Below are 21,455 nucleotides of genomic sequence, written 5' to 3'. Positions count from 1 at the left end.
CATATGATATAACTGAATCACTTTGCTGTACAGAAGAAATTAATACAACATTGTAAATCAACTGTACTTCAAGTTGTAAAAATTACAAAAAATAATAATAAAGCAGCACCTCTTAAATACATTTAAGTTAGTTGTGTGACACAGTACAAAGAACACTTATCATCAAGGGTTCCCTCATTACAGTGTGAATTCGGACAAAGCACTTTACTTCTAAGTACTTCAATTTCTCGTCAAGGAGATCCTTATTATTATGCTATTATCTCATAGGATCATTGTGAGAACGTGTGAGATGCTCAAGTGTCATACTAACATTAGATTCGTTATAAGCTGCCTTGGTGTCCAGCTATGCTTGCAAATGATGCTCCAACATTTAGCGATAGAGGAGCAGCTCCTGAGGCTTCTAGAATACCTTCTTTCCTCTCAGCCCCATCTCAGGCCACATTTCTAAGAGCTAACCTAACGTAGCAACTTAATCTCACACCCTTTTCAAAGTTACCTACAACCCTGTGAGCTGTTTAATCAAATTAGAATTTAACAGGGAAATAAACAGCAGCTCTACAGAACCAACTACACCTTGGATGATTTAGTACATTAAAAAGCAAAGCAGTCTCTCAGTGTGAAGAGGAAACAATGTCCCCGGTACACTGCTGGCCCAGAGGAGCCTGCTGTGGTGCCAGGGGCACCAGGATATTTTGACCTCTCAAAACTTCACAGAGGGGACTTCCCTGGTGGCGCAGTGGTTAAGAATCCACCTGCCAATACGGGGGACACGGGTTCGATCCCTGGTCTGGGAATAACCCTACATGCTGCGGAGCAACTAAGCCCATGCACCACAACTACAGAGCCCTGCGCTCTAGAGCCCACGAGCCACAACTACTGAAGCCCCTGAGCCTAGAGCCCACGCTCCGCAACAAGAGAAGCCAGCACAATGAGAAGCCCGTGCACTGCGACGAAGAGTAGCCCTCGCTCGCCGCAACTAGAGAAAGCCTGCGTGCAGCAATGAAGATCCAACGCAACCAAAATTACATAATAAAAATAAGTTCAAAAATAAAAATATTTTTAAAAAGAAATTGAATTAAAAAAAAAAAAAGACTTCACAGAGAAGGGCCAGGACCCCCAACTTCCCCAGAGAAAATGATGGAACTGATTAGCCCAGGACTTGGGGGACAGCAACCTTCAATGAAGAAAGTCATCATGGCCCCTTCTCATCTTCCAAGATCCTGCATCCTTGCTGGATGGGCCACTTCCAAGAGCACAAATCTCAAGGACTGAGGACATGTGGTCACTATATTTGGCAAAGAAGGTGGGCACCAGCCCTCAGTTTTTCAAGAGCACCGTTCGCTCCGATAATAGGAATAGGATTGTCATCCTTTCACCATCAGCAACCGAGTGGCTAAACGTTTAGATTCCAGGTCACCAGGACCCAGCGTTACACTGGAAGGAGGCGGCTAACCTGCCCCCAGCAGCAGCCGGCTCTGCCCCAGGCCTGGCTCAGCAAGCTGGTTACATCTGTGAGATCGCCCGAACCTCCCAGAAGGCAAGGTGAGCTTAAGTGTGAAGGCGATTACCCAACATAAACATCTTAATTGTTTTGTTCGTGATCATCCACACAAACGTTGGAGGTTGAAATGAAAAATAAAGCTTCTTCAAGTAATCTGCAGTGGCTTAAAAAGTCAGAAAGTGCATTCCTACACGAGGGCAGCAAAAGCCTAAAACTGTGCTGTCCAATACAGCGGCCACTAGCCATGTGGGACTATTTAATTAAAATAACATTTTAAACGCAGTTCCGGGCTCAGGAGCCACATGTGGCCCATGGCTGCCATATAGGACATTTCCAACACTGAAGAAAAGTCTATAGGACAGCACTGCTCCTGTTTATGGTCAAGTCCAAAAGATGAAACAAGACAAGATCCCACGGGCCAGCAAGGGGTTTTGTTTCCCAGAAACCGTCGTCACGTACTCCACACTACAATGCTTTTGCCCACCGCAGCTCTTTGCAAACGTTTGCTCTCCGTGGCTGAGTCAGGTGTCCGCGAAGGCTGGCTCGCTTTGCATTTGGTGTTTTCCTCCAACTTGGGTATATTCGCATGTCTCCTTTCATTACCTGCCTCTCCAGCCTCTCCTGCCTGTGAAACCTGCAGCTTCTCCTCTTTCAAACCGCTCTTGGGGAGCTGTTTGTTCTCCCATTAATCTGTCAGTGTCAACCTACCAACACCCTTGATGGTGTCACGGAAGCAGCCAGCTTAGCACACGGCATATGCGTTCTGTGACTCACACTTAATTTTCTCTAACTTCTACCTGTCCATTGTCAGACTCCCCGTGGGCCGGGCCTCCCGTCGTTCTGGCCCCGGGCCTGCGTGAAAATGAGGCAGGTCACACACATACATGCTGGCTCTGACTGCCGGGGGGGGGGGGGGGGGGGGGGGCGGCCCACCTGGGAGGCTGTGAGTCATCCCTAATACCTGGCCAGGTGCGGTCACCGCCGCCCCCTCGACTCGAGCGCAGATTCCGTGCCCTCCAGGTGCACCTGAGTCACAGTGCAGCTCCACACCCAGCATCTCGAGCCCAACACGGACGTCAGGAGGCAGAAAGTGCAGCCCACGGTTTGTCGGGAATTTTCGTTGGAGTTTGTTTTCCATTTTAGCTGTTGGTCTGTCCTCCTTGGCCTGTCCCACCACCCCCTCAGACTCAAGAGGCTGAATCCATTGTCTTCTCCCCTCAGATTGGTTCCTCTTCCTGAATTCATTGCTGCCCAGGCCGGAATTCTGGAGATTATCTCAGACGCCTCCTTCTGTTGCCCCTTCTCAACTTCGTGGCCGTCAGACACCAGAGTTAGACTGTCTTCCCTCCTCTCTCTTGAATCTGTCCACTAGCACCTTCCTTTGCAGGGCCCTGTCTTTTTTTTTTTTTTGCCTGGATTATTGTAGGAGCCATTTTCCTGATCGTTTTGTCTTCACCTCACCCCTTCCAGCCAGTCTCCCAGGCAGCATTATGAGTGGATCCCTCTAGAAGCAAACTGGAACATGCCACTCCTCTATTAAAAGCTCTCTAGTGGTTCCCCATGTCTTTGGGATCAAGTTCAAACACCTTAGCAAAGTGTTTGATGGCTCTCAAGGCCCTGGATGGCCTGACCCTCAACTCTGAGGACACTTCCTCTGGGAATAGCTGCTCCTGGGGGTCAGGTGGCTTTGTTCTTGTCCCTCCTTTGTATTCCCCAGAACACCGTCTGGGCTCAAGCCCATCTTAGGATACGTCTTCCTGTCTGTCTCATCCTTCGGCTGGGAGCCACTCAGGCGCAGGCACTGGTTATTGCTCTTTTTTGATGGTTGGAATTTGCTTTAATAGACTTCAGCAAGAGGAAAAAAGAATAAATGAAGTAAATGTGCGAAAAATCATGCCAATTTTCGAATCTGAATGATGGGTATATAGGAGTTTATTATTATTCTCTCTACTTTGCCATGTTTCATATTTTAAAAAATCTGAGACAAAGGCCCCACCCAGGGGCAGGAAGTTATAAGGCAGGACCCAGGTGAGGTACCCAGGGAGGGCACAGGGCAAGGGAGATGGAGGGACAGAAGGAAGGAAGAGATGGTGCAGGGGGCCTGGAAGCAGAGATGATGCTGTCCCTCAGAGGGTGGCATTCTCTAGGACCTGCTGTCTTGTTGGGCAGGTCACCTCCCCACCAACAGCTCTCTGAGACTTCATTCTTCAGGACTCACTTCCAGACTCTTCCAGAAACCAAATCTGCTGGCACCTTGATCTTGGACTTCCAGCCTCTAGAACTGCTTGAGCGGGAACCGGTCCCGGGCGTTGGTGCACAGGGCGATGGCCAGGTGAGGGGCAGACAGGAGCACCCCGCTGAGTACCGCGGTCCGCGTGTGCACGGGCAGAAGCGTGTGGATGGTATAGATGAAGAACACATTTTTTTGTTTTTTTTTTAAATCATAGGTTCACAGCACAGGAAAGGGACCTTGAAGGACATTTAGTCTAGTCACCCATTGCAGTTTTAGACACACTAGTTGTTAGAAAGTTCTTTTTTTAAAAAATTTTTTTATTTATTTATTTTTGGCTGTGTTAGGTCTTCGTTGCTGCGCGCGGGCTATCTCTAGTCGTGTTGCGCGGGCTTCTCATTGCGGTGGCTTCTCTCGTTGCGGAGCGTGGGCTCTAGGCACACAGGCTTCAGTAGTTGTGGCACGCGGGCTCCGTAGTTGTGGTTCATGGGCTCTAGAGCGCAGGCTCAGTAGTTGTGGCGCACGGGCTTAGTTGCTCTTTTTTCCACCACACGCTAGGAGCTCCATGAATGTTTGATGACCGCCAGTCACAGGAATGTTTTAGGAATGTGCACATGATGAAAATCACAGCAGTGTAGCCCCAACCGCCAGAGCAGGACCCTGCCTCGAGCGAGAGAAGAAGGTGGGCACCGTTACCACGAGTGGTGGGCAGACCCGGGCCTGGCCTGAAATCATCAAGAAGAGAGTGGTTTGCTGAGACCGCCAACGCGCAACGGCCAGTTTGGGTCTGAAGACTGAAACCGCATCAACCATTCGGAAACCACCTCCTCATCGGTGGCGACCAGAGTGACTGGCTAAAGAGAACGTTCTTTTCCTGGCCTACCACTCCGCAAAGCGACAGGTGGCTTCCTTAAAGCTCTGGGTAAGTTCCTTTTGTCACAGGTGGGCAAGAACACAGAGACAGAAGCAGCTCTCCGTGGACAGAGGACACTCAGAACAGCCCAAAGTTGACCCAGGACTCACTCGCACTTCGTAAGAGGTCATCTTGGTGTGCTTAAATGTCCCACCGGGTAACTCACCAGACTGAACTGAAGGTTTCCTTTGTGATCATATTATAGAGTAATTGGAAGCCCTGGGGTGCAGGCCCCTGGGCAAACCAGGGTCCTGGAAGGCTTTCACAGCAGTAAATGGCACAAACGAGTGATAATTGGTCTGGGCAAAGCCGGCAGTGCTTCATTTCTCCTCCGCTTCTGCGCTTTACCTGAGCTCCACTAGGTAATTTAAAATAGGGCATGGCAGGGAAATGGGGCAGCTGTCAGTTTTAACTGCAGCTGCTTCCAGAACGTCCTCCTGCCTTTTGAACAGATAAGCAGGACGGCCTAGAGTCAATCCTTGCACGGGGTGATCCTGCCACTCGGCCCAGCGAGACAAACACCAATTGTCATCCCAGCTCAGTGAAATCGCCGGTGCCGAGCAATGTTGACCTCTGACCCCAAGAGGTCCCCGTGTTAATTAGACTCAGCAGCTCAGGAATCGCATGAGAGAAGATTATGATAAAGTGGCTTTTTTCGCATTTTATGTAGTGCTGTATATTTCAGTTTACAACATCTTATTAAAATCCCCTACTTAAAAAAAAACGGTTCTACTTGCTTCTTAAAACCAAGAAACTTGTTAAAAACCTATTAAAATTCAGATATCAAAATTTTTAATTCTTTCAGTCAGTTGCGAGACATGATTATTCAGGGGCATACTCGCATTAAACATAACCTATAAATACAGCATTTCACCCTAAAACCTTCTTTTGTTGACAACAACAATTGCTTTATTTGTTAAGGAATTATAAATCACTGGTGTCCAAGACACTGTGTTGGGTGGTATGGGGATACAGTAATGAATAACCTCTGGTCCCTTGGTTCCTCTCCCTTTGTCCTTTCATTGTCCCCTCTCTACCAACTTTTCCCTTCCCCAGCAGCCTATGTTCTGTGCTTGATCCTCTTAACACTTCCCTTGCCCTCCGTTTTGTTGACACACCTCTCTGGCCAAATCCTGCCCATCCACGGTCTCTGGGTCTGCACCCATACCACTGGTGACTGCCGGAAAAAAATCACCCAACCTTGAAAAATGGTGCCCCTGGAAGGTCACGGCCACTAACCTCCTGCAACTCTTCGATGCTGCCCAGTTTCCCTGGTCAACTGTCCCTTCCACTTCAAGCCTTCTTCCCTTTCCCCAATCCCTCCTCTCTTCCACCCCACTCCACAGTGGTCCTCACGTGGAAGCTCCCTCAGCTCGCTGCTGCCCAACCCATCCACCCCTTTCCCTCTGCACCACCCTCCCCTCATTCCCACCCAGTTACCAACCCTTCCATCTCTGCTCAGGACCCTCACTCCATCCATTGTCCCTTCCGTTCCCGCGTCTCCAACTCTGTACCAGAGCCTTCCCTTCCCATCAGCATTTAATCATGATCCAAGGTTTCCTACCAAAAATCATGAGAGCAACAGAAGAGACCTTCCTTGAGCCCCCATCCCCTCCACTTACTGCTTCTCCCTCACAAAGCTCTCAAAAGAATCATTTACGCTGACTCAGTTTCCCCACCTCCTACTCACAACGCAACCCACTGCAATCTGGCTGCCACACAGGTCATTCCACAGAAACGGCTCTTCGTCAGATGCCTTCCACGTCTGTGATGCAGGGCGTCTCTCGCAGTCCTCACTGCACTGCACCTCTCAGCAGCTTTAGCTCGCCTGGCCACTCCACTGTCCTCAGAATGCTGCGTCCCCGCGCTTCTGCGAAGCCACGCTCTCCTGGCTTCTCCTCCTTCTCGGCGCTGAGTCCTGGGATTCCTCCAGGCTCGCTTCTCTTCTCACTCTACACCTGGGGGTTTATCCTGGTTTTGTATCACAGGCCTCTTAGGCAATACGGATGACCTCTCTGGATCCTCTTCTCACAATAATATTTTCAAATGCATAAAATAAGATGCACAGGATTTCAAAGGAAACCACAATCCTTGAAATAATCATCAAGATATTTTTAGAAATCTGTGACTCAGTAATATATGTGCTTCTTTTTTTTTTTTTTTTTTTTTTCTGTACGCGGGCCTCTCACTGTTGTGGCCTCTCCCGTTGCGGAGCACAGGCTCCGGACACGCAGGCTCAGCGGCCATGGCTCACGGGCCCAGCCGCTCCGCGGCATGTGAGATCCTCCCAGACCGGGGCACGAACTCGTGTCCCCTGCATCGGCAGACGGACTCTCAACCACTGCGCCACCAGGGAAGCCCAGTTCCTTTTTTAAAATGTATCAAAATTCACTTTTTTAAACGAGTTTTGATAAATGCATGTAACCATGTTTCGAGTTTCCATCACCCCATGACCCTTTCCAGTCAATTCCTGTCTCTGTCCCTCTTAGAGGCAACCACTGTTCCGAGTATTTTCACCATAAATTAGTTTTGCCTTTTCTTTTTCTATTTCTTTACACTGTTTTCAGTTCAACTTTTAAGTCACTTTTTAGACATTGGTGGAATATAGATTCTAAATAGATGAGCTAAATAAATGAACCTACTTAATAATTAAATGAGGGGACTTCCCTGGTGGTCCGGTGGTTGAGATTCTACGCTTGCACTGCAGCGGGCACGCGTTCGACCACTGGCTGGGGAACTATCCTGCATGCCACATGGCGTGACCAAAAAATAATAATAATTAAATTAAAATTACATACAAGTTACAGATTAAAATTATAGTCGTTTCCCAAAATGACAAAGTCGCTTTTAAAAAGATAATACGTAGTTGGAAAAGTTATGTAGAAATTGGCATTCTCACGTACCTCTGGAAATGTAAATTGGTACAATGTTTCCGGAGGACAATTTGGGAACAAAATATTGTAAATCTTTGTGATGCTGTTAATCTACTAATATAAATTCCCACTTTGGGAACTTAAAGAAATAATTGATGATGTGCATAAATATATAAGAATATTCATCATAGCATTATTTATCATAGAAAAAGTTGGAAGCAACCTAAATGACCAACAGAAGTAAGTATGACAGAGCCATACAATAGGAATATATTGTAAAGACAAAGAGAACTGCCAAGAAACAATAAAGTTTTACTTAATGGGTCTATTCTTAGAGTATATTTGTACTGTGATTCTGAAATTATTTCATGTTCATTACAGAGTAAAACAAATGAATACATATATTAATATAATTAAGGAATAAAGATTTTAAATTAAATACATATATTAATTAATTAAGGAATAAAGATTTTAAATATAATTAAGGAATAAAAATTTTAAATAAAGATTTAAAATCTTTAAAAATAAGGATTTTAAAGATTTAAATAAAAAGATACAAATATAAAACAAAAGAAAGGAAGGGAAAACCCCTTCCACTAAATATGTATTAGCGTTAAATACGTATTTCTAATTAATTCCATTGAAATGACTTAGGAACAATGTCCCTCTAGGAGCAATGAACACACACAGCATGAAGATACTGATTTCTAAATAGCTTTCTAAACTAAAAGGAACCAGAGCTTATTGGGAAAATAGCTGATTCTAGGTCTGAGCCAGGTAAAGTACAAGGTGAAGCTATGAAATTCTATTGTGCCATAAAGCGTAGAAGTGCTCGGAGACTCAAGTCAGAGCAAACTTGAATGAACTCCCGTTCACCAATTTTGGGACGATTTGAGCCTCAAAAGATGTGACGAGACGATTGAATAAAATGTGTCCTTGAAACCACAGTGATGCTAACAAAGAGGCAAACAAACAAACAAGAAGGGAGGAAAGCTCTTCTTTAGAGAAGAATGCCAGCTAGTAATTGTAGAAGAAAGGACAGAAATAGAAAACTCATCATTTTGCGACCTTGACGTAATTATCAATCCAGGCAAAGCACATCAAAAGATGCTAAATCACTGGGTAAAATGTATCGTGAATAGGGTATTTAGTGTCAAAGAATCGTCTCACAGATTTCCGACTAATTACAAAAGGGAAAAATGTACTTTTATAGTGGAAAAATCTGGCAGTCACCGCCTTACCCTAGAGACCAAACAGCATTGTTAGGCACTGAGCTGATATTATAAAGAGGGATACCACACCACCTATGGAATATTCTAACCCCAAATGATTCACCTGAATTTTATTATGAGAAAGCCATCAAATTCAGAACGGTCGACCTTCTATGAGGCTGGGACTCTTCCAAAGAGTCAAAATCACGAAAAGACAAAAAGGGCCGAGAACAAAAGAGACATAATAACTGCGTGCAATGGGTGTATCTTGATTGGATCATAGATCAAAATACACAGCTAAAAACACATTTTTGGGACAGTTTGGTTTGAATATGCTCTACATAATAAATAATGTTATGGAACTATTAAATTCTCTTGGGTAAGATAATGGTATTGTGGCTTTGTAGGAGAATGTCCGTTTTGATAGGAGATGCGTATTGAGGTATTCAGGGGTAAAGTATTATGAAGTCTAGAGAGAGGGAGGGATGGGGGAGAGGGAGAGAAAGCCAGTTGGCAAGGCAAAGGGTAATGGATGTTATTTGTACTATTCTTTCAACTTCTCCATTGATTTGAAAATTTTCAAAATAAGGATGACAAAATTATAGAAAGGTATCTATTGATGCAATGTATTGTTAAGCGACAACGTATGTATGGCTCAATTCTATTTTTGTTAAAAAACAATATTTATACAGATGCATAAATATGTGTGCAAGAGTAATGTCAGCTGCTATAACAAAGGGACCAAAAATATGATGATTCAATCAAGAAAGAATTTATTTCTTGCACCTGTGATGGCCCAGCTGCCAGAGCAGGCCGCTCTCCTCCACCAGGACTTACAGGGATTCAGGCCAATGATGGTTCTCTTGTCTTCAACACGTGACTTTCAAAGTTGCTGCCTCTCCAGCCGAGAAGCAGGGCCAGAGATTATCTCTGAAGCAGGCTGTACATGTCAACTGTGCTCCCACTCCACTGGTGAGACTTTCCTCCTGAGGCCACACCTAGTTGCAGTGGAAACTGAGTCATTCGGTTCAAGGTGGGCAGCCACATCCAGCTGTAGCTCTTATCACTTGAGAAGGGATTTCAGTGGGAAGCTAGTAGTCTCCATCACACTCATTTGTTATACAGCAGAAACTAACACAACACTGTAAAGCAATTATACTCCAATAAAGATGTTTAAAAAAAGGGGGGGGGGTGTCTGAAAGAACACAGACCAAGCTATTTGCAGTTTTTATTTCAAGGTTAATGGAGTTTTGAATGCTTTAAAATTTCTCTCTTTGTCTTTAGTTTTCCATTATGAACATGGATTTTTTTTTTGGCAATAAAGAAAAGACTTACACTTTACAAAAATAAGCCATTGAAACTACAAAAAGATGCTTTGTTTTCTTCCTCTGAAAGAAACATACAAGCTAATCTTAAGTACCACATTAAGCATTTTTCTTCTCAGAAACCTTCAGTTGGACCCTATTCTCCATCACATTAACTCTCAATTCTTTGCTTGACTCTCAGAGCCCCCCACAATCTGACCCCAGCTTGCCAGCCAACTTTGTCTCTCACCTCTCCTTCTCACACCCTCTGCTCTGGCCATACGCCTTGCTGCCTGAGAATCACGCCGTGGGTGTCACTCCATCCGTACCTTGGCTCCCATGCTGCCTCCAGCCGAAGCTGGTCCCTACTGCTCCTTGAATTCCTAGAAAACACCAACCCCTTCATGAAGCCTCCCTTGACGTCTCACTTTTTTGCTGTGAGTTTCTTTGAAATTTAGAATTGGTGCCACCCAATGTATCACTTAATTAAACTTTGTTTTGCATTTTGCTAGTATGGTATAAATTGTGTCTCTCCCATTGCAAGTATCTTGTCTTTATATTGGGTTGAAGACACAGTAGATACATATGATGCTGTTCAATTAATTCCCATGTTTTATGACCTATTATTCTGAGTAGGAGGTATTTTCATGGATGACCTCCATTTAATGGCCAAGTCTTTCATGTTCTTCAAGTGTTCCTCTCAACTAAAAGGAGAATATGAATTCAAATAAAGAATGAAGGAGAGGGGCTTCCCTGGTGGCGCAGTGGTTGAGAGTCCACCTGCCGATGCAGGGGACACGGGTTCGTGCCCTGGTCCGGGAAGATCCCACATGCCGCGGAGCGGCTGGGCCCGTGAGCCATGGCCGCTGAGCCTGCGCATCCGGAGCCTGTGCTCCGCAACGGGAGAGGCCACAACAGTGAGAGGCCTGCGTACCGCAAAAACAAAAAAACAAAAAACAAAAGAAAAAAAAAGAACGAAGGAGAAATACATTGTAGCAAAACCACTCCTGAAAAATACCCAACGGAGGGCAGTCTCAACGTGCTACTAAACACTACACCTTAGTGCTCAGATTTTTTACATCCATCAATTTCCTGGCCACATGCCACTTCCTTACCCACTGCCCACCACACAGAACTCCATTTCAGAGAATACTACACATACTTGTCCCCCAAAGCATGAAAATGTATCGTCACCACCCATGTAAACCAACCAAGATTTCTGCAGCACACGAAGGATTCATTTGCATTTTAAGAAATACTAGCAAGTGTCATAAAACATGTCATATTTGCCATTTCAGTAGTTTGCAGCTCTGTTTCACCCAGAGGACCTTCCCTAGTGGGATAGCTTGTAATCAGGAAGCAAGTTCTATTAAAGTCCCACGTGCCTCTCCCTCAGAGAGCAGCCCCAATGGTGATAAAACATTATGAAGACTTTAACCACTGAGGCCACTGTTGCTCTCAGACCAGCGTCTCAGGCTGGGTCATTCCAACTTGCTGGCATGAGAATCAGAGAGAAGGTGGCACGTAGGAGAGAGTTCTCTACAGAATTCATTGGTAGAGACAACTGCCCATGAAATTTATGCACATGGCAGCCCAGCCAACTCCCAAAAGCTTCTTGTGGCAAAGTGGAAAGCAGGGGCTTCTACTGCTGAGCCTGGTCTTGCCCAGCCCCACCTGGGAGCCACGTCTCCAGGTGGGGAGACGCAAATGGGGTTAAGCAGCAGCTGGATTCAGGTGAGTGGTACCTGAGTCCAAACCCCGCCCCCAAATTACTAATCCATTCTGTATTGTTGTTCAAGTTTACAATCCTGGTAAACTCAAAATTGTCCTGAGGGCTCCCCTGGTGGCGCAGTGGTTGAGAGTTCACCTGTCAATGCAGGGGACACGGGTTCGTGCCCCGGTCCGGGAAGATCCCACATGCCGCGGAGCGGCTGGGCCCGTGAGCCATGGCCGCTGAGCCTGCGCGTCCGGAGCCTGTGCTCCACAACGGGAGAGGCCACAGCAGTGAGAGGCCCACACACCACAAAAAAATAAAAATAAAAATAATTGTCTTGAACATGGGAAGGACTTTGCTGCCCTTAGTTTCTTCTAGAAGAGAGAATGTTTAGCCAGCTTTGGGATATAACAGCACTCTGTGTAGGACATGCTAACTTTATATTTCTTGAATCCATAAAAGTCCCCATCCTGTCCAGAATGCTATTTATACAAGCTGCCCTTAATTCCCAAAGGCCAGTTTTTGTGTTTGAGGCACGATATGAATGTGGACTTTGGGGACAGCACTCTGAAGATACTCATTTGCACCCACAGTTCCTTGGTCACCCTTCCCATGTTGTGACCGTTTGCATGTCGAGGTTCACAGCCTTGATCATTCTCTTTTGTGATCTCGGGAGAGCGTTTTATCTCAAATGTAATAAACACACCGTCTTTCTCTGGCACCAGCCTGACACTACTCTTTGTCTGTTTTCCTATTCAGAGCAAGTCGTGTCCTGATCTTTACACTATGTCATAAGATCCACTCAGCTCAGCCTTCCATCACATGACATGTGGCTACAATGCGTTTTGTACACGTCCATCAGAATTCATCAGCACACCTTGTGGGAGGGAGGGAGGTGGCATACCAGTTGAGAACCAGCTCTGTAGATCTTAGAAATGAGCCATCAGGCAAGAGCTGGAAAATGACTTGGTCTTTTCTGTCCCTGACTACTTCTGTCTCTTTGCCTTTCTGATCATCTGTGCTCACTGTCACCTTGCCATTTCAGACTCAACATTGTTAGGACCCAGTTTAAAAATCTAGGCCTTTTCTCACCTTCTGAGATGGCCCACACTCTGTCTGTGGAGTGTTTCTCTCTCTAAATAAATCCACTTCTTACCACTTTGTCTCTCACTGAATTCTTTCTGTGATGAGACATCAAGAACCTGGACTTCGCATTAAGTCCTGAAACCAGAGCAATGTACAACATCCAGGAAAGAAGAGATTTTACTTTCAGTTTTAATATTGGAATGGGTGACCAGTGCTAGAGACTGGGTAGGAGTCGTCAGGATTGAGGATTGTGGTCGAGAATCCCAGTTCATACTCCCCACAACGTGCCCAGCTACTCACTATCCAGCACAGGACTTGACCAGGCCTCCAGGTTCTGAGTGACATGGAGAGCAGCAATCAACTGGAAAAACAAGGCAGAAGCCATCCCAGGATAAGAACAATAAAAGTTTTTCTCCCACATATCCAGAACCATGAGGTGTCCTACATCTAAAATAGTTCCAAGAAGTTCCAATATCATAACCATGGTGGTGTTGTTTTAATTATATATACACTCAAAGACAGAAATATTAGAAAGAACTGCATTAAATACTAATGAAAGCTGTGTTTAAAAAAAAAAAAATCTAGTCACTCTAACATCCCTGAAGAAACGCATCCCACTTGGCAATCCTTGGGTCTCCATCATCCAGGAGGTCTAACTAGAACCATTACCATGTTTCGAAGTCGCTACTGCAGTGCCCAATTCCCTAACGTAAGTCCCTTCTTTTCCTAGCGTGAGTCTTGCTCTGAACTTTTGAGAGTTTCTAGCAAGGTCATATCCCTACTTTATTATGGATGATGCCAAAAGAGTAAGTTGGGGATCTTTGGAAAATGTTGACTGAAAAAACCATAATACTCCAGAAAAATATTAATTTTGACAATAACTTCTTTCAGTTAATGTGGCTTTATTAGGACGCTCATCAGATTACCAACAGAGAACTTAAAGTCTACACATGGGGCTTCCCTGGTGGCGCAGTGGTTAAGAATCCACCTGCCAATGCAGGGGACATGGGTTTGAGCCCTGGTCCGGGAAGATCCCACATGCTGTGGAGCAACTAAGCCCGTACGCCACAACTACTGAGCCCTGCGCTCTAGAGCCTGCGAGCCACAACTACTGAGCCCATGTGCCACAACTACTGAAGCCCACGTGCCTAGAGCCCATGCTCTGCAGCAAGAGAAGCCACCGCAATGAGAAGCCTGTGTACCGCAACGAAGAGTAGCCCCTGCTCGCTGCAACTAGAGAAGAGCCCATGCGCAGGAACGAAGACCCAAAGTAGCCAAAAATAAATAAATTAAATAAATAAATTAAAAAAAAAAGTCTACACATGTATTATGCAGTCTGGGTTTTTTAGTTTAGTTTTTTTTTTTTTTTTTAATGTTTCAGGCTTTGATTTTGAAACACAGCGCTAGTTTTCTTCCCCTAAAGGAAGAGCAGTAGGCTCTTGCCTCCACCTCCATGTGACATTTCAACTTAGGAACATATGGGGGAAGAAAATTGTAATTACTCTTCAAAATTGCGAGAGGAGGGCTTCCCTGGTGGCACAGTGGTTGAGAGTCCGCCTGCCGATGCAGGGGACACGGGTTCGCGCCCCGGTTCGGGAAGATCCCACATGCCGCGGAGAGGCTGGGCCCGTGAGCCATGGCCGCTCAGCCTGTGCGTCCGGAGCCTGTGCTCCGCAATGGGAGAGGCCACAACAGTGAAAGGCCGGCGTACCGCAAAAAAAAAAAAAAAAAATTGCGAGAGGAGGAGACAGTTTTAAAATCAGCTTAAAATCAACATAATTTAATTTTTATTGTCTGCTAATCTTTAAATGTTGTTAAATGTTTGCCATTAGAACTTTACTGTCTGAAAGAGAACTTGTACCACAGAACTGCCCCACCTTGCTGTCCATTGCTCTTTGAAGTAGGTGACAACCCATTTGAATTTTTCAGTGGGGTTTATGGTTTTGGTTTCAACAGCAGGTAGTTAATTTTCAGCAGTTAGCTGGTTACTTTTTTAAATGGCTGAACATGAATGGCTAATTGCAAAAGCCAACACTTACACGGCACTTTCTCAGTGCCTGGCACCACTACTCTTGGTGCTATAAACATACCTTAACTCATTTCATCCTCACAGAATCACCAAAAAGAAGGCACTATTGTTCACAGATGAGAAAATCTGAGAGGCAAAGAGATGAACTAAAACTAATCCTATGTCACACAGTCACTACGTGAAACGCCAGGATTCACTCCCAGGAAGCTGGGCTCCAGAGTCTTAAATACTGCATTTTATTGCCAGAATGAGTTACTTCAACTTCTTTCACCCAAGGAGCATCCTCCTTGGATAATATAATGGGCTTTCATGAGAAAGGATACATGAGAATGGCTGAATACATGACAGGACACGAATGAAGATACAAAAAGTTGAAGTGATTGGCTTAAGATTACTCAAAGCAAGCACAAAAAGACCCAGTAGCACATTCATAAATATGATAGTTCTCACCATTGTGGCTTTAGTTTCCAACTGACAAAACACCCACTTCCAGCTGTAATTTCTGGACTCAAGGGTGATTCCCAGGGACTTCCCTGGTGGTTCAGTGGTTAAGAATCTGCCTGCCAATGCAGGGGACATGGGTTTGAGCCCTGGTCCGGGAAGATCCTACATGCCACGGAGCAATGAAGCCTGTGAGCCACAACTACTGAGCCTGCATTCTAGAGCGCACGAGCCACAACTGCTGAGACCACGCACCTAGAGCCTGTGCTCCGCAACAGGAGAAGCCACTGCAATGAGAAGCCTGTGCACCGCCACGAAGAGTAGCCCCCGCTCTCCGCAACTAGAGAAAAGCCCACACGCAGCAATGAAGACACAACGCAGCCAAAAATATAGATAGATAGATAGATAAGATTTGCAACTGGAAGTAAGGTTGATGGAACCAGGAACCAGAGAAGGATATACTTGGAAGGCAGGTGCATGATACCATATGTAATTGGCATGGTTTAATTGGCCAAGTTTTCTTCCACCTTTGGTGCTATTAATGCTGGAGGTACAATGAATGGGTGAAAGAAGGATAAACATGGCTTAACACCCCACCCAGTAAAAAGTCTCTTCACCAGCTCCTCCCGATTCACCACTGCCTGGGGTAAGCAAAGAATTCTAGTCCTGGCTGAGGGTGAAGGGGACGGACCCACCAGGAGTGGACACTGTTACTGCTCCTGATGCTGTAACCATGGATATTGGTAATCTTAGCCCAGAGCATCTTTCCTGCCTTTCCATTGGCTGAAAAACAGATGTGTGAGCAGGCTTCTCCATTCGCTAATGTAAGTTGTTTGTGTTGAGCAGTTTGTGGAAGAAATTCAGTCACATGTTCACCGCTGTTCTTCTTGCCTTATGACCATCTTAGGCACCAGAATTAAAATTTGCCCACATTTCCTTTTCTGAGAATGGAAAGCCTATCTCATGTTCAGAAATGACCTCATGTTTCATCTTTGACATTTCAGAATCATTTTCAAGGATTTCTGTTAAATTCCAGAACCAAGAGGGAAAAGGGAGAACAACCAACTCATTATGTCCTTTCCTTTTTCCCGTCCCTTTATCTGAGGGTGGTCTGTTTTCTGAAAATGCAGGGAGAAACAATAATTATTTGTTTGAAGGCTGTCACCAGGCTCTAAGTCACCAAACATGATTTCTAATCCTGGAGAATAATGATCTGTCCACCTGTAGATTTGTACCGACATCCTCGTAGAAAGACTGGCAGGGGACTTTTTTGAGAGTGTAGTTTGTCTTACGTTACCCCAATAATTCAAAGCTATTCAGAGTATTTTCCTGAGTCAGAAGGCTTAAAATGAAAATGCCACAACTGTCAGAGAGAACGGGAAGCAAAATCAATACCAATTGGCACCGCTGGGGAGGCGTGGAGGACGTTGATTTAGCACTCTGTGTCCGCAGAGGACGACACTTTCAGAGGACTTGCCGATATAGACCACTGTGCAGTGCAGGAGTATTTACTGACCCTGCCCCTGGGGCGGGGGGGAACCCCGTGGTTTTGTTTGTTGGGTGCATCGCCTAGCAAATCATATTAACACCAGGATCTAAGACCTTAAGGCAGGACTTAAATCGCCCTTCAGGACCAAGTTTCTCCTAATTGTTCATGTTTGTTTTCATTCATTTCTTTGGTGGGTGTAAGTGTGGCAAAGTGTAAAGCTATTGAATGCCTGGATAATTTTTATTGCGTCCGCAAGGCTGTGTTGAGATATTCTGACACCGCATGAGTCAGGATTTGTCCGTGCATAGATTTGTCCATGCATAGATTTATACTGACTTCTTTATAGAAGACTGACAAGTAGGGGCCTTTTAAAAAGATTAATCTGGGCTTCCCTGGTGGCGCAGTGGTTGAGAGTCCGCCTGCCGATGCAGGGGATGCAGGTTCGTGCCCCGGTCCAGGAAGATCCTACATGCCGCGGAGCAGCTGGGCCCGTGAGCCATGGCCGCTGGGCCTGCGTGTCCAGAGCCTGTGCTCCGCAACGGGAGAGGCCACAACAGCGAGAGGCCCGTGTACCGCAAAAAAAAAAAAAAAAAAAAAAGATTAATCTGTCTTATGTTGCACCCAATAATTCAGAGTATTAAACTGAGGTCTCATTGATTCAGTCCCAACACACTTATCTAAATTTCCTTTTCATTGTCAAGTATATGATTAACATAAGGAACATTTTTCCTCCCCCTCCCCACAAAGTAGTTCAAATAACAAATAGCAAGAAGTTTAAATGCACGATGGTTTCTCCTGTTTTCATATGTAGCTCTTAACGTGAGCTGTTTATTGGTCATCCGATTACTTAAGGGTCAGGAATTCATTCTTTTCATAATGTTCTACAAAACAGACTCATTAACTTTGCTATTATTTCTAAATTGATACGCCCAGTCCATGAAAATCTGATGAAATCTGGTGAAAGGGCACACTGAGCTCGCAGGATGCTCCAGTGTCTTTGTTGAGGGGTTGCTGCATTTGGCTTGTCTCTTCTTCCTCTGCCCAGCCAAGATGGCCTATTGACCACAGATACTCAGACACCTTTCATTTTCGGCAGAGTTCTGGTGAGAAGGATGCTCTAGCCGAACCAGGATTATCTGCCAAGAGTTCTGTGCATAAGAGTGATTCCAGACTTCCAGCAATTGACCAAACATCAGTCAAGCACAAACATAAAGGTACCATGACTCCAAAGAAATCAGAGAACGCGGGCCCCAGCAAACCCTCTCCAGGTGAGTGGCGGGTTTATTGAAATTCACAAGCTCTAAAATCCCGGCATCAGAGGGAAGGACAGCAATCAAATTCATGGTCCCGATTACACCTAGTGTTTTCCAAGCGGCCAATTCAGGTTTTGCAGGGTCTGATGATCTTATGCAAATGATAAAATCCATTTCGGAGTAGACCCTCAGGCCAAGGAGGTGTGAATTATGCAGAGTAACTGTCTCCACTGCCCACATTTTCTGCCCAGTCATCGGCTTTCTGTGGCACTGGCCCAGAATGGCTGCCTTTTCATCTTCTTCACCCTTCTGGGAGGGATAAAGGCATTTGGCCCCAGGTATCAGATTTTATGACTCAGTCCAGAGCATGAAGGGACGCTTTCAAAAGCTTCTGAATGGCATAATTTACGGCTGAGAAAGTCCTCCAGTTCTGGGGTTGTCCTCTCTGGGAAAAAAAGGGGGGCTTGGTAAATCTTCCCCTTTGTGCAATTTGGTAAATAATTCACTCTTTAGCTGCCTTTGAAGCAAAGACCGGTCCTCTGCTTGAGGCAGGAGAAACTTAATAGTATCCAGAAAGGGGATAAATGCAACTGAAAGTTTAGAGTCCCTCAGGCTCATCCCCATTAAAGCCAACATCTGTAGGACAAACTTGATTCCCCTGGGAACTGACGTGGAAGTTGGGATAACGAGGCAGAAAGGTCTGCCTTCTGCTTGCGGTGGAATGGAAGCGATCCAGATGAACTGCCGAAGAATTCGTAAACAGCATGCAATTCGCTTAAATCCAAATCACGATGACTTTCTAATCCTAAATAGCTCCTGTCGTGCTACCACCCGTCTGGTTAAGTCTTAATGCATTTTTAGACAATGGCAGCTCTCACTTAGATTAACCACCCACATTTTATAGCTATGATGAAGTTTAAAGAAAAATTGACTTCCGAAATGATGTCCGTTCAGACAAAGCCCCAACTCTTTTTCCTTATTTAATCAGGGGAAAGTATCATCGTAGTTAACAACTTCTCATTTTGAAGCCTTTTAGTAGGAATTAGGACTTTAATTCAGCTGTTTAAGAATGAAATAGGGCAGGGGCTTCCCTGGTGGTGCAGTGGTTGAGAGTCCGCCTGCCGATGCAGGGGACACGGGTTTGTGCCCTGGTCCGGGAAGATCCCACATGCCGCGGAGCGGCTGGGCCCATGAGCCATGGCCGCTGAGCCCGCGCGTCCGGAGCCTGTGCTCCGCAACGGGAGAGGCCACAACAGTGAGAGGCCTGCGTACCACAAAAAAAAAAAAAAAAAAAAAGGAATGAAATAGGGCAGATAAGATCATTCCCCCAATATTTCAAAATCCATGTTGTCATGTATCAAATTGAGGATGTCTTTAATAGAAAAAAATAAATTTAAGTAAGGCAACACCAGTCACTCGATATAATTTTTAGCCTTCTTGCTAAAACTAGGTAGCTGTTTGCATGATGCGCTTTGCCCTCTGTAGAGATAAATCATTCTAATGGACAGTTTAGGCCCACTCCATCTTAGCTCGTCTGATTAATATAGATGTTCTTCCGACTGAGCGGATGCCACACGGGACTTACAACACTGACAGAGAGGGAGAATTAATTCACTTCACTTTCTATAAAACCTCAAATTCAAAGAATTACCAGACTAGAAAGCACCAAGGTTTAGGCAAGAGAGCCAAGTTGGCAGAAAGATATCTATTTCACCACATAAGAGATGTTACTTGTAGTAAAGAGCCTTTAAAAACCACCAGCTTGGGCTTCCCTGGTGGCGCAGTGGTTGAGAGTCCACCTGCCGATGCAGGGGACACGGGTTCGTGCCCCGGTCTGGGAGGATCCCGCATGCCGCGGAGCGGCTGGGCCCGTGAGCCATGGCCGCTGGGCCTGCGCGTCCGGAGCCTGTCCTCCGCAACGGGAGAGGCCACAACAGTGAGAGGCCCGCGTAACGCATAAAAAAAACCACCAGCTTAAAAATAATGATAATAAAATAAATAAATTTTAAAACACCAGCTTTATCACCATATTATAGCTCTAGACCGTGTCCAAGCCCCATGCAGCCATGAGCTGGACTGTGGCCTGGCCGTCCAGCAAGTGTAACAGCCCTGCTGGTTGATGTCAGTTACTACAGAAGCCGACTCAGTTCTATAGCAAACTGGGTTGATCATGTGAGCTAAAAGCAAAGCCTTGGTGTGTTAAGATCCATTCGTTTTACATGTAGAGTCTCACCCTCAGAGTTTCTTCATCAGCACAGTGAAATGACAGACCAGGGACATGGCAAGAATTTAAGCTGAGTCCATTCAGGCAAAGTTAAGTCCAGTGGTGGTGACAACTCAGATATTATAGAAAAAGAGTCTTGGGGACCTGAATTATCTGGACACGTTGATCCAATTCACTGGGTAAACTCATAGGTTCCTGCTTTCCTTCACCTCTGTAGGGAAATATTTTTCTAAAGCATTTTGTGGGGGGGGGGGGGTCACCCAAAGTTGGCAGTAGGTCACCAAAACTTCTTCCATGTCAGACCTGAGTTCTGTGCAAAACTGAAGCATTAAGACAGTGAAATCCCTTTGCAACATCTGCCTAATAGGCTCACCTTCCATACTGTGTTACGCCAGACCTTTCCTGCATAAAACAATACAGCTGGGGAATGTGGCTTGACTTACATGCAAATGTATGTGATGATACTCCCTTATAATCCTTCTATGTGAATGATTTCTGGAACGCCTAAAACAGCTAGTTATCAATACAACAGAGGAGCCATCAGTGCCCTCTACTAACAGATGTATAACAGATCTTCACTGTACTTCGCACTCTGTTAGAAGAGATTCACGCGTTTTAAATTCATTCGTACACGCCATGGAACTATTTCTAAATGAGTTGGCTTGGGATTCTCCTTGTTATCCCCCTCCATGCAGTTTTGGGCAAGTGCTTTAGCGTCAAGATGCTTGGATTAGCATCTGAGCCCCGTTTCTCATCTGCTGTTACTTGGAGCAAGTAACTTCCCTGTGCCTCAGTGTTTTCATCTGTAAAACGGCAGAGCCTGGGCGTCAGCACAGACCCTACCTGCTGGGATGGCTGTGAGGACTCAATGATAAACATATGGTCAGCCATTAGAACGGCCCCCGACGCCATAGCTCATACGTGACAGCCTTAAGGTATCGGGTACAAGGCAGCTGTATTCAGTAGGGAGAATGGACCAGAAAACTTCGTTTTCTTTGTCTTCACGTTACCTCCTCCCCACCTCCCACCCCAATCTTTTCTCCTTTACCAAAAATCAGGGTTATATTTTTAAACTCCTAACACAAACGCAGGTACAGACACTTCTACTGTGCCCCGAATTTCCAAAGCAAAACACCAAATGGAAAAAGATGAACAATCAGAAAGCATTCACCAAGCGAGAGGTTTGC

The 21,455-nt window shown here is 45.4% G+C and overlaps 1 protein-coding gene across 1 annotated transcript in view; it reads left to right on the top strand.

Annotated features, from left to right (window-relative positions):
- The window catches only part of MARCHF10 (membrane associated ring-CH-type finger 10), an 84,214-nt gene that overhangs the window by 13,527 nt on the left and 49,232 nt on the right, over window positions 1–21,455 (top strand). The window contains exon 2 of the mRNA XM_032617494.1: window positions 17,756–18,059. Coding sequence (XP_032473385.1) covers window positions 17,756–18,059 — 304 coding nt within the window. The remainder of the gene's footprint in view (window positions 1–17,755; window positions 18,060–21,455) is intronic.

This window comes from Phocoena sinus, chromosome 20, assembly GCF_008692025.1.
Source record: "Phocoena sinus isolate mPhoSin1 chromosome 20, mPhoSin1.pri, whole genome shotgun sequence".
Taxonomy (NCBI): domain Eukaryota; kingdom Metazoa; phylum Chordata; class Mammalia; order Artiodactyla; family Phocoenidae; genus Phocoena; species Phocoena sinus.
Note: the sequence above shows the minus strand (reverse complement) of the source record. Positions and strands in the feature narration are given on the sequence as shown.